This window comes from Halichoeres trimaculatus, unplaced genomic scaffold (genome assembly GCF_033239565.1).
Source record: "Halichoeres trimaculatus isolate MK-OKI-2021-1 unplaced genomic scaffold, fHalTri1.1 fHalTri1_scaffold_11, whole genome shotgun sequence".
NCBI lineage: Eukaryota > Metazoa > Chordata > Actinopteri > Labriformes > Labridae > Halichoeres > Halichoeres trimaculatus.
The window spans coordinates 27,472,003-27,491,892 of NW_027437189.1; the positions used below are offsets into that span (position 1 = coordinate 27,472,003).

At 42.5% G+C, this 19,890-nt stretch overlaps 1 protein-coding gene across 11 annotated transcripts in view; it reads left to right on the forward strand.

Annotated features, from left to right (window-relative positions):
- agrn (agrin) overlaps window positions 1-19,890 on the forward strand; it is a 361,340-nt gene that overhangs the window by 228,475 nt on the left and 112,975 nt on the right. For all 11 annotated transcript variants that reach the window (XM_074681162.1, XM_074681166.1, XM_074681165.1 and 8 more), the window contains 2 exons: window positions 15,500-15,724; window positions 19,603-19,827. In XM_074681162.1, coding sequence (XP_074537263.1) covers window positions 15,500-15,724; window positions 19,603-19,827 — 450 coding nt within the window. The remainder of the gene's footprint in view (window positions 1-15,499; window positions 15,725-19,602; window positions 19,828-19,890) is intronic.

The window sequence follows — 19,890 nt, forward strand, 5'->3', positions numbered from 1 at the left end:
CACACACACACACACACACACACACACACACACACACACACACACACACGCACACACAGGGAGACACACTCACACACTTGCGCAGAGGGCGAGAGGTCATTGTAAATAACTTGGTTTTCGTGCTTTCATTTCCCTCGGGCAGCGACTCTTGCTTAGTATTCATAACCATAACATGCAGAACCTGACAGACTGACTGTGTGTGTGTGTGTGTGTGTGTGTGTGTGTGTGTGTGTGTGTGTGTGTGTGTGTGTGTGTGTGTGTGTGTGTGTGTGTGTGTGTGTGTTTGTGTGTGTGTGTGTGTGTGTGTTTTTTCTGTTGGTGTGTTTGTGTGTGTACTTGTACTGTATTTATGTTCCCAATGCATGTTCACACATACGCAGACATACTAAGTGAAATATGCAGACACCCTGGGCATTTTGCAAACAGACAGATGGGAGAATATACATTCTTGTTATCACCCTTAACCATGCACCAAATACAGACACACACACACACACACACACACACACACACACACACACACACACACACACACACACACACACACTTCTAAAGAGATGATAATGGGCTTTGCTGGAATCCTCTATCCATCTTTACTTGCTGTTCTACTCGTCTGCGACCACTGATACTTGTTAGACAAATCCCGTCTTCTTCATCCCTCCAGTGCTCACCCTCTCAAAAACCTGCAGCGATTATCTAAACACACACACACTCACACACACACATCCCTATCGACACACATACACACACCTGTTTTAATGCCAGACAAGGACTTGTGTTTTGACACTTTTTAATGTATTTATGCATTTTTCCTTCTCCTGAATAATGCATAGTTTATTTGCCATTTTCTCTGCGTACACATTTGGAGGGATGGAAAGTGGAGAAAATAAAAAAGTATGAGCGCTGTTGAAAATATGAGAAGAAGTACAAGCTCAGCAGACAATAGTGGGTGTTTTATTTTATTTGTGTGGAACTGGAATGGCGACAGGTGCTGGATTTCTGAGGAATACCTGTTCGCTGTTGCTTCTTTGGTTCGTATACGTGTGGAGCTGTCACACGATGCAGGCATGTCCTCATGTTAAAACTGTCTCGCTCTGAAATCTGCTGCAGTCAGGGACTTTTTTTTTTTTGGCTTGAAGAGACAAGCTGGTGTCCACATGCCAAACAAAAAGATATTTGCAGCACTAACAGAGTCAGACACAAGGAGATGACAGACAGACTGTCAGAGAATACTCACGCTGTCTTGTCTTAAAGCAAGAAAGGAAACCTTGCAGTGGTTATTGATCGGGGTTTTCTAGACTCAGGGTCCTGATGGTTTTACAGTTAGGGGTTTTATTGGACACCAATTTGTACATCCAGGTTACTGCTGAGGAAGTGGAGAGAAGCTCAGGTTAGTCATCTGTGTAGAAAGGAGGAGAAATGCAGAAGTGATGCGTAGAGCCTACTTATGTTTCGCACTAACGTCACAGTCGACTGCTAACCATGTAAAATAAATCACTATTATTCACTCAGCTCCGTACATTACATACATAAAGGAAAAGGCTTAGGGCCCATTTTAGCTCTGGGTAATTCATGCTTTAACTCTATTTTACCCCAGGTGGTATATACAAGGATTTCTGCAGAGGGAAACTTTTAATGAGCTTGAACTGCAAATTTCTACTGAACTGCAACCACAATGTACAATTATAGAAAAAAGGCACAGTACTTTACCTTTGTAATGACTTCTATAACTCAGTTTGCTTAATTGACAGTGACACAGCGAAGGAGGCCTGCAGCATGTTACCTGCTGGTCCTGAAAAATAAAAACTGACTGTGCTTTGTTGTGCTAACTGCAGTTTGTTCCCTCTGACAAAAGCTAAGACTCTGTCACAGTATTTTTCATGTGCAGTGGGTCGTTCTAAGAGCATGCTACATAATTATTGGCTGCCATATTATAAAGCTTCCCTGTTGGTGCTGATTGAATGCTTTTGATGTGTAGGAGTACATTATGAGCTCTAATGGGCATATATGGATCATACAGCTTTCATTTGCTCTAAGGTTCACAAATAAGAGACAAACACTAACTGAATGTGCACTTTGACATTATGTTCTGGTTTGAATGTGGATATGAAGAACAATTAAACACATTATACAAACAAAGACCTAAAGTCAGAGCCCTGACAAAAAAAAACCAAACACTTTTTTTTAGGTTTTTTCTTTCCAGGCTTTTATGCCTTTAATCAGAGAGGATAGGACCATGGATAGAGTAGGAAATGGGGTAAGAGTGGGGAGTGTATCAGGCACAGGGAAAAGAATAAGATGCAGAGACAGGCTGGGCGTTTTCAAAAAAATCTGTGATCCAGAAACAGGAGCGGTTCACAAAGTCAATCAGAGAAGGCAAAGGTACAAGTCTGACAGGCAAAGATCAGGGAACGAGTGTGGTCAGAAAAGGGTCTAAACACGAGAAGCTAACTGTAACAAAGGCTAGATGTATCAACTGTTAACCTGTGATAATCTGGCAGAGCAGTGAGGGTATGAGAAGGAAAGGGGGGTGGGTCACACAAGACACAGGCACAACCATAAACTGTTTATGGAGTGGATGGTGTGGCTCTGCTATTTACCATCGTACAGTTTTGAAGCCAAAATACCCCCGTCAGGCGCAGCCATTGGCAGCAGTTGTGCAGCCACAGTCTGCGCAGTAGAGGCTATGAAGGACTCGGAGAGAATCTGACAGGAGCCTGGTGACAAATATCATTATTTTTTCTCTAAAGAGTCTAATCTCTTCTTGGCTCTCCTTCCTGACATATTTTACAATCCCCGAAAAAAATACATAAGAACAGCAGCTATCAATCATCATTAAACATGATGCAAAGCCTTGTTTTTAACCTTGTATAACTAATGAAAATGAAACTTTTCAGGAAAAAGAGGACCTCTGAACACAATGCAGCCAAATGATATCTTAAGATTGGACATGAGAAACATTTCTACCAGGTGTATTAATTTTATGAAGTTTGACTGCAGCCCATCTAGAATGGCTGGGGAGATTGATTTTTTGACCTATACTGCTGCCAGTCACCAGGGGGAGCAGTTTTTGCTACAACCTCATTGCGAGCTGAGCAACAGGTCATCTTTCTTTTTTTTCTTTTTTACAGTCTATGGGCGCAACACATCAGAAAGGGGCCTGGTGATCAGCAGTGAGGGAGGAAGCTTAACAGGAACTGAGAAAGTCAAGAGAAAAGGGTGAACAAAATGAAACAGGAAGTTCAGAAATAGTATTCTAACTTGACAAATACAGAGTGAAATGCGGGAAGGTTGCCACAGGCTGGATTTGAACCCAGGCCACCTATTTGGGGGCTTTGCACACAGGGTAACAGGAACAACATACAAGTAAAAATGAGTGATAAAAAAGGAGGGAAACATAAAGGCAGTGAGTAAAACTAAACTAGAAACAAAGGGGATAACAACTACAAATTAGAAAGGAAAACAGAAGGAAAAAGTCAAGAGATCATGACCAGCTAAAGTTCCTGATCACCACTATGATGAAAAAATGCCAAAATCGGCCCGTATCCAATACTAGAAATCAGGATTTGGACACCTTTAACACAGACACACTGAAAATTATTTATAAATTAACTCCATGAGGAGTTAACCAACTTTGAAAACATTCACACACTGAATACATGCGACAGCTTCTGATGAGAATGATGTCAGCAGAAAACGACTGCTGTGACAGTACGTTTGCTCTGAGCCACAGCAGTCGTCTTCACGGCGCAGCATGCTGACCTTTTCTAAACGCTTCCCCTGCGTGCTGTGCTCCAAAACAGTATCGTGTTCACAGTGAAACTACACTCGCAGGGTGTTATTAGAGCGCCGTTTGTCCCTGGATTGAATGGGTCCATTTTACTAGATAATCAGCACCACTTGGCTGGCGATGCTAACAATATGACGTATTCTCTCTGGCATCAGCGTGTGACCTTGTTTACCGTTTCCTCAAATCACTCTGACCTCATTTTAACAACGACAGGCCCATAAACCCACATTTACTGCCTGTTTGTTTTTGTGCACCTAAGATGTAATTTTCATATATCTGAAGAAAAAGACCCAAACACACACACACACATATATCTAAATATAAATGTATTACAGCCTGGCTGCAGTTATATTGCTTTCCAGAAAAAGAAGAGAATCAATCTGAGTTATTTTCATCTGTTTGCTCTGAATAAATGTCAGTGCTCTGTGCCTCTCCTGCAGCCTCACTCTGTCTCTCCCAGAGAGGCTTATCAAAACAGCTTAAATTAAATTGTTGTCATGTTAAACAGGGTCCTATATTGCAAGGCTGATTTGAGGAGTTTATCTGATTGAAATGTGTGTGTGTGTGTGCTGAGTGAGAGAGAAAATTAGAAGTTGATAAATGTCCCACTGGTCTTTGTACAAAAGTTTTGAGGTATAATCCACTGGATCTTTGTTAGTTTTTAAATTAAGTTTCAATCTTTGGTGGCAGGCACATTGCAATTCTGCTTTTGCTAACGAGAGATAATTCTTGTTTTTCCTGTTGATGAGGTTTTTATTGCTCTAGCTGTTTCAGTTTTTCCAAGAACATAATTGGAAAGTGGTGAATTAGCACAATGGTTTCTAAACATTTTGTTTTCTGACAGTTTGAAGCCAAACTATGAGCTATTGTTTTACCTGCTGGTTGTGCAACCAATTAGCAAACTCTAAACAACAGCTATCATTTAACAGCAATTAATCAGTCTTTGTTGCCAGTAGTTTTTCAGAGAAGTGACATCCATGGAAAAATTTATTACCATTTGGGGTAGTTGGTGTCTGGGTTGGAGATTAGAGGTTTAGTCTAGACACTTTTAACCAGAGGGTACATAGCACAGATAAGTCTGCAACCAAGTGGTTAGCTGCTCTTTTTAGATCTACTGGATGTTTTTCTTGTTTCCTTTTATAACATTTCTTCATTTCCAAGTAATACTGACTGACGTCATTTCGGCAGGCTTGGTCTATGACAAGACCAGTCTGTGGAGAGCAAAAGCAGGCAGGACACATACTGCTGCAGTATTCTGACCCTAAGTTATTAATAGCTATTAAAAGACGTCGAAAAAGGCCAGCTGACGAACCATTCTTGATCAAGAGTTTCAACTGCACCACACTGTGCGACAAAATCCCGTCAGCAATTAGATTTCCCGACTACTTACAAGGCATCAGACATGATCAATCAAACCTTCCCTTAGCAAAAATATTAAAGTTTTTTTTATCTTAACCACTGGAGGGCAGGCCAGATAAAATTTGCACCTTTATTTTTTATTAACCTGCATTGTAATGGTGTTGATTTTAAAAACTTTAGACCAATGAGCCGTGAGTAAATCACAAGAAGTACAAGTTTATTTTTCAGGTTCATGACACCAAAGAAAGAGTTAGAGTGTGTGTGCGTCAGCTGCTGAACTGAGACCTACAGCTACTTGAAACAGATGAATAGGTGTCACCCAGGGGGATGTAATAGAGCAGGAAATGACAGCATTTATGTTGCAGACATAAAAGCAGCATGGAAAAGGAAGTCTTAGCTGGAGGTTGTTTTCCTAACTGCTGGCTACACTGGAATCACTGAAAATCAGCGTTCATGCCAGGAGACATATGTTTCCTCTTGTCCTTAGATGATGATTACAGATTAATCAGATAGTGCTTCCTTCTCATGCTGCATAAATTAGCAGTTTTTATTAATCAGGTAGGAATATCCTCTGTTTCATAACTACAACAACAAAAAAAATAATTATTTCTCCATTAGAAACGTTTAGTACTCCTGTCCCCTCGAATGAGAATCACTGACAGGAGTCTCACTACAGCAGTTAGCGTGTAGTAGCTAACATGTATCAACAGAAATGAAGAGGGCAGATATAACTCTTAATGGATACCCATATGCTTTTTCTCTGCTTACCTTGATCCAAGGTGAATCCTATGACTTCCTTAAGATGAGCTTTAGTTTGTGTGTGGAAGGAGAACCTGACTTTTCGCAGCCCTGCACAGCATATTGTACCCGGCGGCCATCGCTCATTAGCGAGCGTTGATGCCAAAGGCCAGGCATGATTAGCCAATGCGCCGCAGCACATCAGTGCTGATTTTGGCTCTCCACCCCCACCGGCTCCTGTTAATCAGGAGCTAATGAAAGGAAACTTGTGGCATATGTGCTTCTTCGCCAACACGAATCCTTGAATCTCTTTCCAGAGCCGGGATGAGACTCTGAATGCTTCCCTCCCTGATGGCGGTGCATTGATTTTGAAACCCAGCATCTTTATGGTTTAACTCTGTGCTCATTCAGTTTGTGGGCATAAAGGTGGTTTGTATATTGGATTTATCCAGCTTTTAAACGATTATGTACACTAAAGTAATTCTCCCGTCTGTTGCTCTCAGCGAGGTTTGAGTGATAAAAACACATCACCAGTGAACCGTAGCTGCGGTGTGAGCGCTCACTGTAATGTCAGAGCTCCTGACTGGGTCTAACGAGTTCCATCTCGCTGCATTTGATCCAATGATGCTGAGCACGCAGCTCAACAATTTAAAACAACATGAATGCATTATTGATTAAATGTGATCCAAGCTTAAAAGAGGTACGCAAACGAGCCGTTAATAGCTCCTCTGACTGCCCTCCAGATTCATTTTTTCACAGACTTCTTCAAAAGACCTCAGACTTAATCCTGGAGACACTTCTCTGTGAACAAGCTCTGACATCTCTCCAATAGGTAATGCTTACTTTTTTCCCTTTGGCCATTAAGGTGTCAAGGAGGCCCCGAGGTTAAAGAGACTGTCCATCAGCTCGGGTTTTCGTCTTATCCTCTATCTCTTTCAGCTCATATGGATTACAGGACTGAAATAAAGTGAGTCGTTACACTTGATGTAATACCATCCTGTTCTTTGTGAGACACCGAGGACACTCATACAGCTGTCCTGATCCAGGATTAACTCAAGTTTTCTAACAGGGTGGACTGTTGTTTCTCTCCAAACCCTGGAAATAAATTGATCCACACAATGTCTAAGCTAACTCTTGTTTTTTATGACCTACAACTTTACTCTATGATTCACGCTCACTCCTTTAATCAAGCTCATTTCCAGCAGCAGCAGGCAGCTTATTAGCCAGAAACAAGCTCTGATTAACGCACTGTACGCCACCTGCCCAGCGCAGAAAAACACACTCACAAAGTCAATGAATAACTCCCGTAGACAGTGGTGGAGTTATTTGCCTCAAATGTCAAAATTAACACTTATATAAGGTGAAAAAATGTTAGCATTGTGCAAACTGCTTGTGCAGTAACTGCTTTGGACCAAGGTGTCAGCCTAACTGTGTCATAATTCAGAGGTTTCATCCTTTGAAGGCCACTTTGAAGATCAGTGGAATCACAGCAGCTTGCTCAGTTGGAAAGCTACTTCAAATCCTGCGCCGCCAGAAAAGTACCATTAATGATTCTCTTTTTTTTTCTATTTTTTTTCCTTTTTTTTTGCAGGAACGCCAAGTTAGAAATATTTTCATTAAACTGCTTAAAGCTTGATGTTGTTCCTTCAGAAGAAATGTCTTGAAATGTGCCATACTCATTCAAGAGAAGTTTTTAAGTGTTTTTGTGAAATTGTTCGCTGTCCTTCAAAGGACCCAAACATCTCTGTCTGTGTTCGTCATAAATGCCACATCCAGACGATTTAATCCCATCCCGGCTTCTTTCTGTCACTCAGCAGAGTAAATGGGCCCTGTGTAGCCGCTCAGACCCCACCTGTGCTTTACTGCATCTTTCAGGCATGACACATCTGACACTTGAAACTGACAGCGGCAGCACGAAATCGACTACCCTGAGACCAGAAGACCTCACAGAATTGAGATGTTTTAGTATTTTGTCTCCCGTCATTTATGCTTTTTCTTGAACGTTTGTGGTTTCAGCTGGTTGTGTTTCCAACACCAGAGGCAGTGATTGAATTCTGTGACTTTGTTCACTTTATTTTAACCTCACTCTCCAAATATGCGTTTGGTTCTGGTCTGGATAAACGCTTACCAACACTCTGTACACTCCAGCACTTTGCTGCAAACTGGAGGATGATGAGGGGCTTTTTGTGCTTCATTTTCCATTCTCAAGGGTAAAACAGCAAAGCCTGTAAAAGAGAGCAACAGCTGCAGTTCAGTGGAGCTCTTTGAAGACCTACATCAAACACACAGAATCATCTTCCAGCCACTGGCCTCCCAGTAAAGCGAGTGAAGCGATAGTGTGTGTGTGTGTGTTTTCTGTGTGCACACGTGCTTGTGTTCTGACAGCATGTTGGAGAGGTGTGTAGGACTGGCCTTCCTCTTGCCCCTCATCACTTGGTTCTGAGGTCTGGATTCACATCTCATCCATATTTAGTTCTTGGATGTGGGTTTTGATTGATCTTGTCTGTCCATCTTGTTTATTTTCCAGCCATTCCATACCGCTTTTCCCAGCTCCCATTCTGACCTTTTTTCCTTATCTCACGTTTGCACACTTCTGCTCACACCGTGTCGTCACTGCCTCTTTACTATAAGCCTTTCCTCACTTGCTTGTCGCCTCTTTTGTCTGAACCGCCCACGCATTTAGTTATTTTTTGATTTTTTTTTCAAGTGCCCATTGTTGTGGTTTCCCTGCTTTTCCTCTGCCCAGTTTCACGTGTCAATCAAATCTTGTTTACTCTTTTTTTCCTTCAAAATGCATCATTTGAGTAGATTTTTCCCAGAAAAGACCTGCCAGACACATGGTTTGCTCTCTCATACGTGACAGAGTAAAATGCTGGTTTTGTTCTGTTACTGTGAGAAAGGCACTAAATTACTGTACTACTTAAAACTGTGGTTTTTAATTCTCAATGAACAGCCTGATCACAGGCATCACATTAAGATCCACCACCAGTCAAACACGTTAGTTTACTTCAAGATTTCACCTCCTCCTGTTGAAACAGAGAGTGTTGCTCGAGTAAGTTATTGATAAACAACAGGAACGATTAAAGACTGTTTTGATGAAAGTTTTCAGTTTAAAGGGGTTGTGAGGACTTTCTGAGTGGTCTTGAAGAATTCTCACTTCTAGTTATACACCTGTTCATAATCCACATTTTAAAATCAGGTTATCAGCGCCAAAGTAGGTCATTTCTAAATGCTATGTCTGAGCTTCCCGGTCAGGTCAGACAGGACCAGATTGATTTACAGCACTAGTTCCTATGACAACACCACGCCGGCTGACAAAGTTTAGACAAAAAGAGAGATCAGTGTTTTTCTCTGCTAAAATGATGCATTTGATTAATTTTGTAGTGATGGGGGACACTGGAGCTGAACTGTCAGACAGAAAAAGGACAGAAGAGCAGAAGAAAGATTAACAGGAGGGTGATACAGCCCGAGCTAAAACACAAGCTTGTTCTGTTTGTGCTAATGTTCACTCCAACCCACAGTCAGCAGTTATTCTGCAGTGGTCTGTTCAAACTTGAGAGTCTATCAATAAAATGAAGAGTGAGGTTACGTTAGCTCTGATTGGTGAGGTTGAAGTTGGACATAACCAGGACTAACCACCACTAACGTTACACATTACAGACATGTCTCAGAGCACCAGGCTGCGAGTTGCGCTTAATGTACGGCTACAAAACTATGCTATAAAATGAGTTTATGAAGTTAGCTTGTAGTCACTTTTCAAACAATAGGGCTAGCCAACTATGAATAAACATTACCTAGTTGCTTTAGATCCAGGAAAAAGTTGTCTTGAACAAAGATACACAGTGTTAAAAACGCACGACTTGATAAGAGTCACGTCCTCTTGGAAGTGGGAGCAAGTGTTCATGGGAAACGAATGGGAGTCTCACAAAAACACTTGCTTTTCTAGATAGTCTTCACAGCCCCTTCAAGTCAGTTTGAGCCTCTAACTCTTAAACATTAGCAATGAAGTTATGAAATCTCTAACTTTACCTGATTCATAGCTGGTCTCCAAATGTTTGAGTTTGTTTTTACAGTTTATTGTGTTTATTAGAGCCGGCTGTCACTGAAACAGCAGCTGTTCAAGTTAAAGAGAGCTGTGAGAGTGAACCCAGCAGAGTTAAAAATCAAGGCTGGTTCATACATAAGAGAAAACTGTCTGAAAATGTAAACATGATAGAAAAAATAAAAAGAAAAAAAAGATTAGAATCAGATTAATATAAATATTATTATATCATTATAAAACATAACCTTTTGGCGAAGGTAATAAATGTTAATGCCTCTTCATGACCTACAAAAGTAAACATGAGCATCAAGAAGAAGAGCGTCTGTGTCCGTGTAGCTTTCTTTAGGTCTAAAACCACTGGCAGGGTAAGTGTTAACTGCTTGGAGGGAGATGCTAGTATCAACACAATCAAAAAGTTTTTCACATGAGCTTTTAATTAAAATAAAACAGTGATACAGTCCTGCACAGGGCTTGTTAGTAAGATTTTGTTTCAGAGTTTGCAATTATACAACACACCAGAGTCAGGTTCAGAGAATTAATGCTGATTTTACCAAAAGCTTTAAACCAAAAAATGAAACGAGAGATGCTAAAAGTCTCCGCGGAGCTCGGAGGAACTGCAGAGTTTGTGGATAATTGAGAGCGACTCCTTGTACATTACACATGGTAATGCAAGCCTTTGTTAATAAAAACAGCTTATTAGTGCAGCTTTAGGTGTGGAGCTGGAGTCTTTGTAAGGTTAGTTCAGCATTAAGACGGAGGGAGTGGCTCACAGGGCTCAGGCCTCGTGTTAAAATTTGAGTTTACTCCACTTATCAGTCTCTTCTCCGTCTCTGCAGCTCTGCTCTGCTTCGCTCTCGCAAAATTCTCTCAGCAAAGTCTTAACTCAATCCCCTGGTTCCTTTTTCCTCTCCCTCGGTCACATTCCCTTTCTTCTATTTCTACTTCTTCTTCTTCCTCCTCCTCTTCTTCTTCTTCCTCTTCTTCTTCTCCTGCTGGTGATAAGGGGTGGAGGGTGTCTTGATTAGAACACACACTGCCAAGTCCCCCCACATCGCATCATTGCATTTGATTAGCTCCAACCCCCTGTTCCCTCCCTTATCACTACCGGCACAACAGGAAACACACACACACACACACACACACACACACACACACACACACACACACACACACATGCACAGATACACTCGCATGCATATCACAAAACTCACTTTCATACTTATCTGAACTCCATGGATGCCTCTCAACGTGCACCAGCATATATGAGCACACACAATCCACACACTCACTCACACACACACATCTGGGCTGCTCCTGCCGCGCTGCTCGGTGGCGGCAGGGCATCAGGTAAAGCCAGCGTGGTGCTGACAGCTCCCTGTCCCTAATGAAGCATTAATAAACTGCAGCACAAAACAGTGGATCAGAGAGCAGCAGAGCTCCCACCTGCCTGGCTCGGCTGTCTGCTGGCTGCCAGGGGGGGAGAGATGAGAGGGGAGAGAGGATCACTGTAATCCCTCATCTTCCAAAACCCCTCTGCCCCACTTTTCAGGGACTCATCATCCTCCCCAAATCACTAGCTCTTCAGTATTGTGCTGAAGGTTCTTTACTTTTTAGTTTTCACAAGCCTGGTGTCAAACTAATACTTGACAAATAGGACTGTGCATAATTTAACAACCGCACAGCACAACAGCCAACACTGCAGCAGCTTCACGTCAGCATGGAGGAAATAAGTTATTCTTCAAGAGATTTATGGAATATCCTAATGCACTAATACGTGGAAATCTTTGCCTTAAATACAGGATCAGCGAGGATTAGATTAAAAATTTAGGGTCAGAGAAAAACCAAATTAAGTTATGTTATCTTAAAGTCGGTGTGTTCTGCTTTCAAATATCTAAACATTATAAAGTAACAAAGCTGGATGTTCATATTGAAAGTGAGCAGATTCTTAAACTGCTATGTATTTATATGTTGTAGAAATACTTGCACAAGATCATCTCAAGATTTCCACAAAAATTTCACAAGATTTCCTCCACATTCTCACTAATTCTTGCTTAAACGATGAGGTCATTTCATCATCTTCTGACTGGTTGAAGATGCACTGTAGGGGCAGGCCTCAAACACCAAGGTCTGCTCCGCCCCCCACAGGCCTCCAGAGTGCTGGCCAATCATAGGGGAGAGGGTTTGTGGAGAGAGGAGCCTTAAAGAGACAGCAGCTTAAATAAGGCTTTTCAGGCAGAGGCTAAAAGAAGAGTTTTCTCAAACACCAGTGTGAGAAAAATTGGGATTTTTTCAGTGTTAAATGGTGAAAGCTACCACATAGTCCTAGAAGGACAGTATAAAGAAAAAAAGAAGTAAAAATACCCCCTCTTTAAAATTTAATTATGAAAAATTGTGTCATTCTGAGTCGAGGAAGCTCTTGGACTGTACCTTCCCTGAATTTTTGAGACAGAAAAGCCTTTTACTAAAATGGAAAATCTCTGGAAACAACAGTTGAATTCATTGTTTTTCAAAACGCTTGTTTCATTTTCTCACTTTCTTGAACTTCAGATGAAAAGTTTCAACCAAGAACAAATTTTCACATATCTCTTTTTTCTTTTGTCTGCATAGTTTAGCCTATGGTCGAAACACAAATTATAAGTCAAATGAACACCGCTTGCTTTTTTCATGCTTTTTTTCAGCCTGTGCAGAATTTTGTAACAGGTTTTAAAGGTGGATTATAAACAGAGTCATTAATATGGTTCTTATTATTCCTCTGACGGCAAAGTCAAACGTGTTTAAAGTCCCTGTGTTCCTCCCAGGGTGGCAGTGTGAATCAGAAGTCGCCACAGCTCATGAATGCTCAATTAGGCACACAGGTAGTCCTTCCACAATGCATCCCTGACTGGCAGACAACGGCAGCTCTCTGATTCAAATGAAGCAAACCTGCTGAGTGTAGATTTTCATGGAGGTGTGTCCATTCAAACTCCTGCAACGCCTGTGATTACAGGAACAGGAGTGATTGTTCAGCCAAAAGGTCGAACCAAGCCGAGACCGAGCAGGACGAGTTCAGCTGTAGAGACAAAGATGAGGAATCAACGCTTTTTAAAAACTGTTTTGCACAAACATGTAACTCTGTAAAGAAATGTTTCTTTAAATGAGCCTCAGACTGCCAGCTGTTCTGTGTGGCGTCCTCTTTCTCTTCGCCGCAGACTCGAGATGTAATCTGTTTCTGTTTGTGCTGAATGCTGTTGCTTCAGTGTCACTTTGTGTCTTTATCTCTCAGTCTATCTGTATCCTTATCTCTGTTTTTTCCTCATTATCCTTACCCACTAAACCTCCCTGAGCTTTACTCCAACAGGGGGGGAGATGGATCTAATTGGCAATGAGGAGTGTTGTAATTTAGTGGAGCAGGCTGATTTTTTTCTGCTTATTCTGCCACCTTTCAAAAGATAATAATGAGGAAATATAAGCGAGAACCCCCTCAAGTTTTCTGTGCTGAGCGTGTTGTATGTTTTTTTTCCTCTTCCTTTTTTCCCTTTTTTTTTTCACGTGGGCTTGTTACACCGATCACATTCACCCAGGCAATTTGCCTGCTTGTCTGAGTCTGAGAGGAGAGGCTTATCTGCACTAACGCCCCATCCAGGCTGCGCTTGGTATCCAAATGGGCCTGTGTTAGCATTCAAATCAAGAGCCCCCACCTTCCTCCTCACCATTCTACCTAGCACACGTGCCCCTTTCTGTCACCCCCACCCCTCTCCGCCTGTCAACACGCCAGCTCTGCTCGGAGCGAAAGAGAGAAAAGGAGAGGGAGAAAGCTGGGGCTATTATTTAATGAGATCAAGAAGTGCAAGGGTGTGTTTACTGTCACAGAGCAAACAGAGGCGCCCGCTCTGCAGGTGAGGAGAAAGCACTGGGCTTATCTTCATCTTCCTCCTCTTCCTCTTTGGCTGTGTCTGCCGCCTTCGCCTAAACAACCACCATTTTACAGAAACAACACGCGCTCTGACAGGCTGCTTCTTCTTGTCAGGAAACAACAGAAGGTGCATCAAAAGCAGAGCGGTTTGAAGGTTATTTCTGCTCGGTGGTGCTGTACGCTGCAGAACAAGAGCGAGACCAAACTATTTCATTAGTGGAGCGAGCTGAGCTGCTGTGTAATTGCATCTGCTGTGATTTAACACGACCTTTTACCTGCTCTGGCAGATACAACGAGGTCATTACTGCAGAGCCGTTTCCCACGGGTCATCAGCGGCTCATTGTTCATATGATTAAACGGAAATTATGGGCCAAGTGTCACAGTTGTCACCCAGTCTGAGTTAGCTCGCATCGCAGCCAACAACGATTTCTGATTCCCATCGTTCAGAGTCAGAGCTGTAACTCAGTGCTTTATTTTGAAGTTCCTTCTGAGTTGTCTTTGTTGTAAATTGGGTCTGGTGTCAGTTTCAAAGTTGCTGCTGCAATACAGCACAAATATAGAATAAGAAAAAAGTGTTCGTTAACGAGTCTAAAGCACAGAACCTCAAAAGAACTTGACAGGAGAGCGCGGAGAGAGAAAGAGGGGAGAAAGAAATGTGTCATGAAGAAGAGGAAAGTGAAGTGCGGGGATATCCTTTGATCAAGAGCACTCCTCACAGCCCTCATGTCTCCTTACACATCCATAATATATATATCTGCTCACATCCTGGTCTCTCATCAACACGGCATCCTGGTGGAGGGTATCAAATTTTCAGTGAAGAGGAACCTCAAGCACCCCAGTGTTGCCTTTGCTTCAGATGAAGGAGAGAAAAAACAAATGCACTGCAAGAATTTGAAATGTAATATATACACGCCATCTTTAAATCAAATTTATTCATGTTGGATGCGACAAAGAGGGGATAATATCAGATATTTTTTCTAAAAGTGGAAGGCTTAGGAAATGAGAGGGCTGCTGATGCTCGGCTCGGCTCTCGAGGGAGGGAATGTTTGTCCACGACAGTCATAAATATGCATCATGCAGCGAGATGACAGCGATTGTAATCTAATGGACGCCTTTTGTAGAGCACACGAGAGCAAAGAAAAGCCCGCACCACGGGCGAACTCAGCTTGAATTAAAAGTTGCATCCTCTCCTGTCGGTGGAGTATGTCACTCAGCAACAAGTGGCGTGCTGTTTAATTAGGGTGAGAAGTGCCCCTCGCGTCCCCTCCGCTCACTCTCATTTGTGGAAAGGTAAATATTCAGAGGGTCTCTCTGCAGCCGTGGCGATTAAAGCATGCTTGAGCACAGCAAAGAGAATGTGTCGTGAATGCAAAGTTTGAAAATCAATTTGTGCCGAACCGCCAAATGAAACGCAACTCGCCTGTTGGAGTAGACAGCTGCGGCTGTGCGGCCTTTCCCAGAGGTGTCAAGTAGTTCTTCAAACCCAAAATAACTGCGCTGAACTTCCCAAAGTGCCCGAGCAGCCACTTAAATATGGTGGCCTGTCATGCATGATGCACTCCAGTGTACAGTAGCACTGGATGTCCTGGAGTGCAGCCGGCTGACAGGTGTACTTTTGCTGTGGAGGAACTCCAAAACCTTTTGACTGACTCCTGTTTTCATGTGTTCCTTCCTGCAGCTCTCAAAGACCCCTGCAGCGACGTGGTCTGCAGCTATGGCAGCACCTGCGTCCAGTCCTCAGACGGCCTCTCGGCTAAATGCATGTGTCCCCTGGGCTGTGAGGGCAAACCTGAGCAGACCGTGTGTGGCAGTGACGGGAAGGACTACCGCAACGAGTGTGAGCTCCACCAACACGCCTGCAAGAGCCAGAGGAACATTCGAGTACAATACCAGGGCTTCTGTGGTGAGTTCCTCCTTTCACGTTTCCCCCTTTAACATAATGTTTGAGTTCATTTGGTGCCAGAAATACTGATTTACTCACACTGTGGCACTGTTCTATCAAATTTATTTGCTCACTGATATATCCATCTTCCTCATTGAAAGTCATTTCAGAACATGGATGCACTATCGATTATAGCGATTTTTGAAGCCGAATGTTGCTTGTCATGATAATAATTTTGAAAATCTTGTTGTTTATCTTAATCTAATAGATGAGCTTAAGAAATTTAACCCCCAGCCTTTTGTTTTTGTTTTATAAACCAGGCTGTAATGTGTTAAATTTAACGTCTGACACATGACCTGATGAGGATTTCTTTGCTGTTGGACGCAGCCTCAAGTGGACATTGGGAGAACTGCAGTTTTTGGCACTTATGCATTGGCTTAGAGTTTCAACATACAGATTAGCATTCAGCCCAACGTGTTTCACAAATCAACAAAGATGGTTTAAAATTAACTTGAATAAGATTAAATTAACTAAAACCTCTGTTAAAGTTAAAAGGATCAGATCAATATGAGAAATGAACAAAAAAGATTAAAAGAAAATGATTTTAAACAACAACTGAGGATCCAACTTTTTTAAATGTTTTAGTAGTACTAAAAAAGTTAGTGTTAATCCTTTCAATCCTTTTTCCCCAATTTTGACTGATATAATTTGATAGCATCATTAAAGATGCTGTGAGGAGGATCAGTTGTATTTTGACTGCCTCGCCACATTCGAGCCCGGAGTCTCACACATGTTGTTGTAATGACATGAAGCGAGTTGAGATCTTTTTACAGTGTTTCACACAGGATACAGTGCACAGAGGTAAGGTATTTATCAGTACAGTTACGTAGAGATACAGTTTGAAACATGGCATCCTGTAAACGTTGTAGTAGCTGGCTACATGTAGTGCTATCGGCAGCCCGGTGCTCTGTATCTGTAGGCTAACGTAACAACAATCAAACACTGTCAGTTCATACAGTTCTTTAGTAGCCGTCTAACTTTAGCGCAACTGGCAGCCTGGTGCTCTGAGACATGTCAGTAATGTGTAACATTAGTAAATCCTGGTTATGTCCTACCAGTCATCTACCAAGCAGAGCTAACGTAACCTCACTCTTCATTTTATTGATAGACTCTCAAGTTTGAACAGACCACTGCAGAATAACTGCTGACTGTGGGTTGGAATGAACATTATTACTAACAGTTTAGCCCCTGTGTTAGCCTTTAGCTCGGGCTGTATCACTCAACTGTTTAGTTTTCTTCTGCTCCTCTGTCCTTTTTCTGTCGGACAGTTAGGCTCCAGTGTCCACCATCACTATAAAATTAATCACAGAAATCGTTTTCAGCAGAGAAAAACACAGATCTATCTTCTAACTGCTAAACTTTGTCAGCCAGCGTGGTGTTGTCATAAAGACCTAGATGTGCGGACCTGATTGGGAAGCTAAGAAGTAGCATATCATAATAACCTGTAGCCTTCAATATTGGTGCTGATAATCTCATTTAAAGTGTGGATTAAAATCAGGCATTAATATATATTTTTGCAAGATCACTTAGAAACTCATCACAGCCCCTTTAAGTGTACCAAATTTAAAGAAATACTGACCAAAAGTGTAAGAGATGGATCTCTGTGAGGAATGCTGCTTCAAACAAAGCATGCTAAAAGATTGCGTTGTACAAAGTCAAACAAGAACAAAAGAAAAAAATATTATAGTAGAAACAGAAAAGAAACTTCTAATATCTAAAGGGGAAAAAGTGTGAGGTCAGGTTTGTGTTTGGGCGCAGAGAGCTCTGCTTTCCTCTCCTCTGGCCCTGCTCTCCTGGCTTCAAGGTTCAATCCATTTTAACCTCCAATGTATCTTTTATTATAAAGTAAACTTTTGTGTTGGTTTAAATAAACCAAAAGAGGCGAGAGTAAGCAAGAAGCAAAGTGACCATGATGTTTGTTTTTCCTCTCAAAGGTCTCTTTTGTTGTCTGCTGTCATGTCTGTCAGCCTTTTGTGGACATCTCAACAGTCTGAGGCGCTGAGATCAGAAAAAAACGTAGCATTTTCTTGATAAAGGACTGGAGTTAGCATTTGAAATCTATTTTCTTTTTGTTGTCCTTGGTTTCCTCCAAGCGTTCTCTGTCTTGCTCTAATTGCTACCTCTGGCTCTTGTTGTTTCTCCTTCGTGTTCCCGCCCTCACGTACGTCACGCCTCTGCTAATTCCCATTTTTCATTCAGGTTGCTTTGCTTCACGCAGCTCCTCCTGTGGTGCGAATTGTTGTTTTCTCCAAAGTAGGTCTTCAGAGCTGTCGTTTTTCTCGTCACTCCCCTCTTTTTCGCTCATCCTTGTTATCGTAAGGCGATGGTTGTTTACTCCCAAGGCGCTCAACTTTAAGGCTCAGTTTTTATTTTTGTGTTTTGAGCCAGATGGAGGGAAAGACTAGCAGACACAAAAAACTCTGTCTCTAAGCAGCAGGAGCCTCCAGGAGACGGAGTGGGGTGTGAGCACTGAGAGATGGATGTGCAGGTCCGCCGGCGGAAGGTTGGGCGTATAAATCCAGCCCTGAGCCGGCCAAAGTGACCCGAGTTCCTCCTTGGGGAGGGGCCGATGCTCAGGGGACCAGTCGGCTCTGATGGTCCTCTAAATCTTCCTGCAGCCATTTCATCTAGAGCCTTGGCTATTTCAAGTCGCTAACCCAAGCCAGACAAATGCAAGTGATTTATCCGCACTGCTAGTTTTTGCAGCAAACAGGCCATTCTTTTTGTAATTACCCCACTTGCTCAGCTGGAGGAGAGCATGGATCCTGGAAGCTGTTCTTCTCAGTTAATAGGAGGTAATGGTCTTTCTTTCAGATAATGGCTGGCTGGCGGGTGAAGCGCAGCGTGCATTACGATAAAACCCCTGTTTGTTTGTTTGTTTGTTTGCTTGGTTGCTGGTATCTGAAGGCCTTTGCATTGTGCTGATAGAGAACAACCTGAGGCCCGGCCAGAGCCGGCCCCGTCACTCTGCCTCCAAACCCTCTGCAGCCAAAGCACTCTGCACCTTTTTTATGCCCCTGCATTGTTGCTCTTTGTGCATCCGCCAGAGGTCTTTGGAAACCACCTTTTCGTATTCCCTCTTTTCATCACCTTCCTCTTCCTTTTCCTTATGATAGTGTGTTTCATCCTTGGTGTGTTCTGAATGACTCGCCGGCAGCCTGGCAGTGATTTGATATGTCACGCTGCAACATAAATCCTTTGTCTTCCTTCATGCTGAAAGCGTGGCGAGCAGGATAAAGCCCAGGCTCCTGTTTCAAGGAGTAACACCTCCCCTCCCCTCTTCCCACACATCCACAAACCAATTTCATTATGATCACGGACTGATACCGCCGAGTGTGCCAGACCGACGCTCCCCGAGAAGCAGGGAGGTGCCAGGGAGCAAATCAAACGGACTGACTCTTCATCCATTTCCTTGTCTCTGCTTCACATCCAAGGTCCCACTTTGAGCCTCTGATAGTATCTGCGGAGGGGAGGCGATGGAGGATCATGTCTTCTCTTTCCCCTTTAACTTTCTTAGTTTCCTACTTTCCTTCTCCAACTGAAACAATAATAAAAAACAAATAAAATTTAACTTATTGAACTTTCAATTTATGTGATTTATTTTTTTAATCCCCAGCCATGCAGCCACCACATCACATTCACCTTTTTAAGTCTCCATTTGTTCCATGTTTTGATCATTTTTCCACTGAGGATCTGAGACTGGCTGAGATGTTTCTGATGAAAGCGTTCATCTTCAATCCCCCTGGGTCTAATTAACATTTTTATATGTTAATTCACAACAAACTGTGTTACAAACTGTTCATTTTGACAAATGTCTTCCATTTTTTTTATACCCACAGACCCATGCAAGGACAATGAGAACAGCGTGAACAGCATGTGCCGGGTGGAGGCCATCACCCGCCACACCCAAATCTTCAGCGCACCAGAATCGTGCCCCTCGGATAATGACCCGCTGTGTGCCAGCGACGGGCAGACCTACCCCAACGAGTGCGCCATGAAGTCCACTGGTCTGCAGAAAGGCATCAAACTTAAGAAGATCCACGCAGGAAGATGCAGAAGGCTCGGTAAGGGCTGGGAACTTCAAAACTGAAGAAAAATGCTGCTAAAATCATCAAATCATACAGATT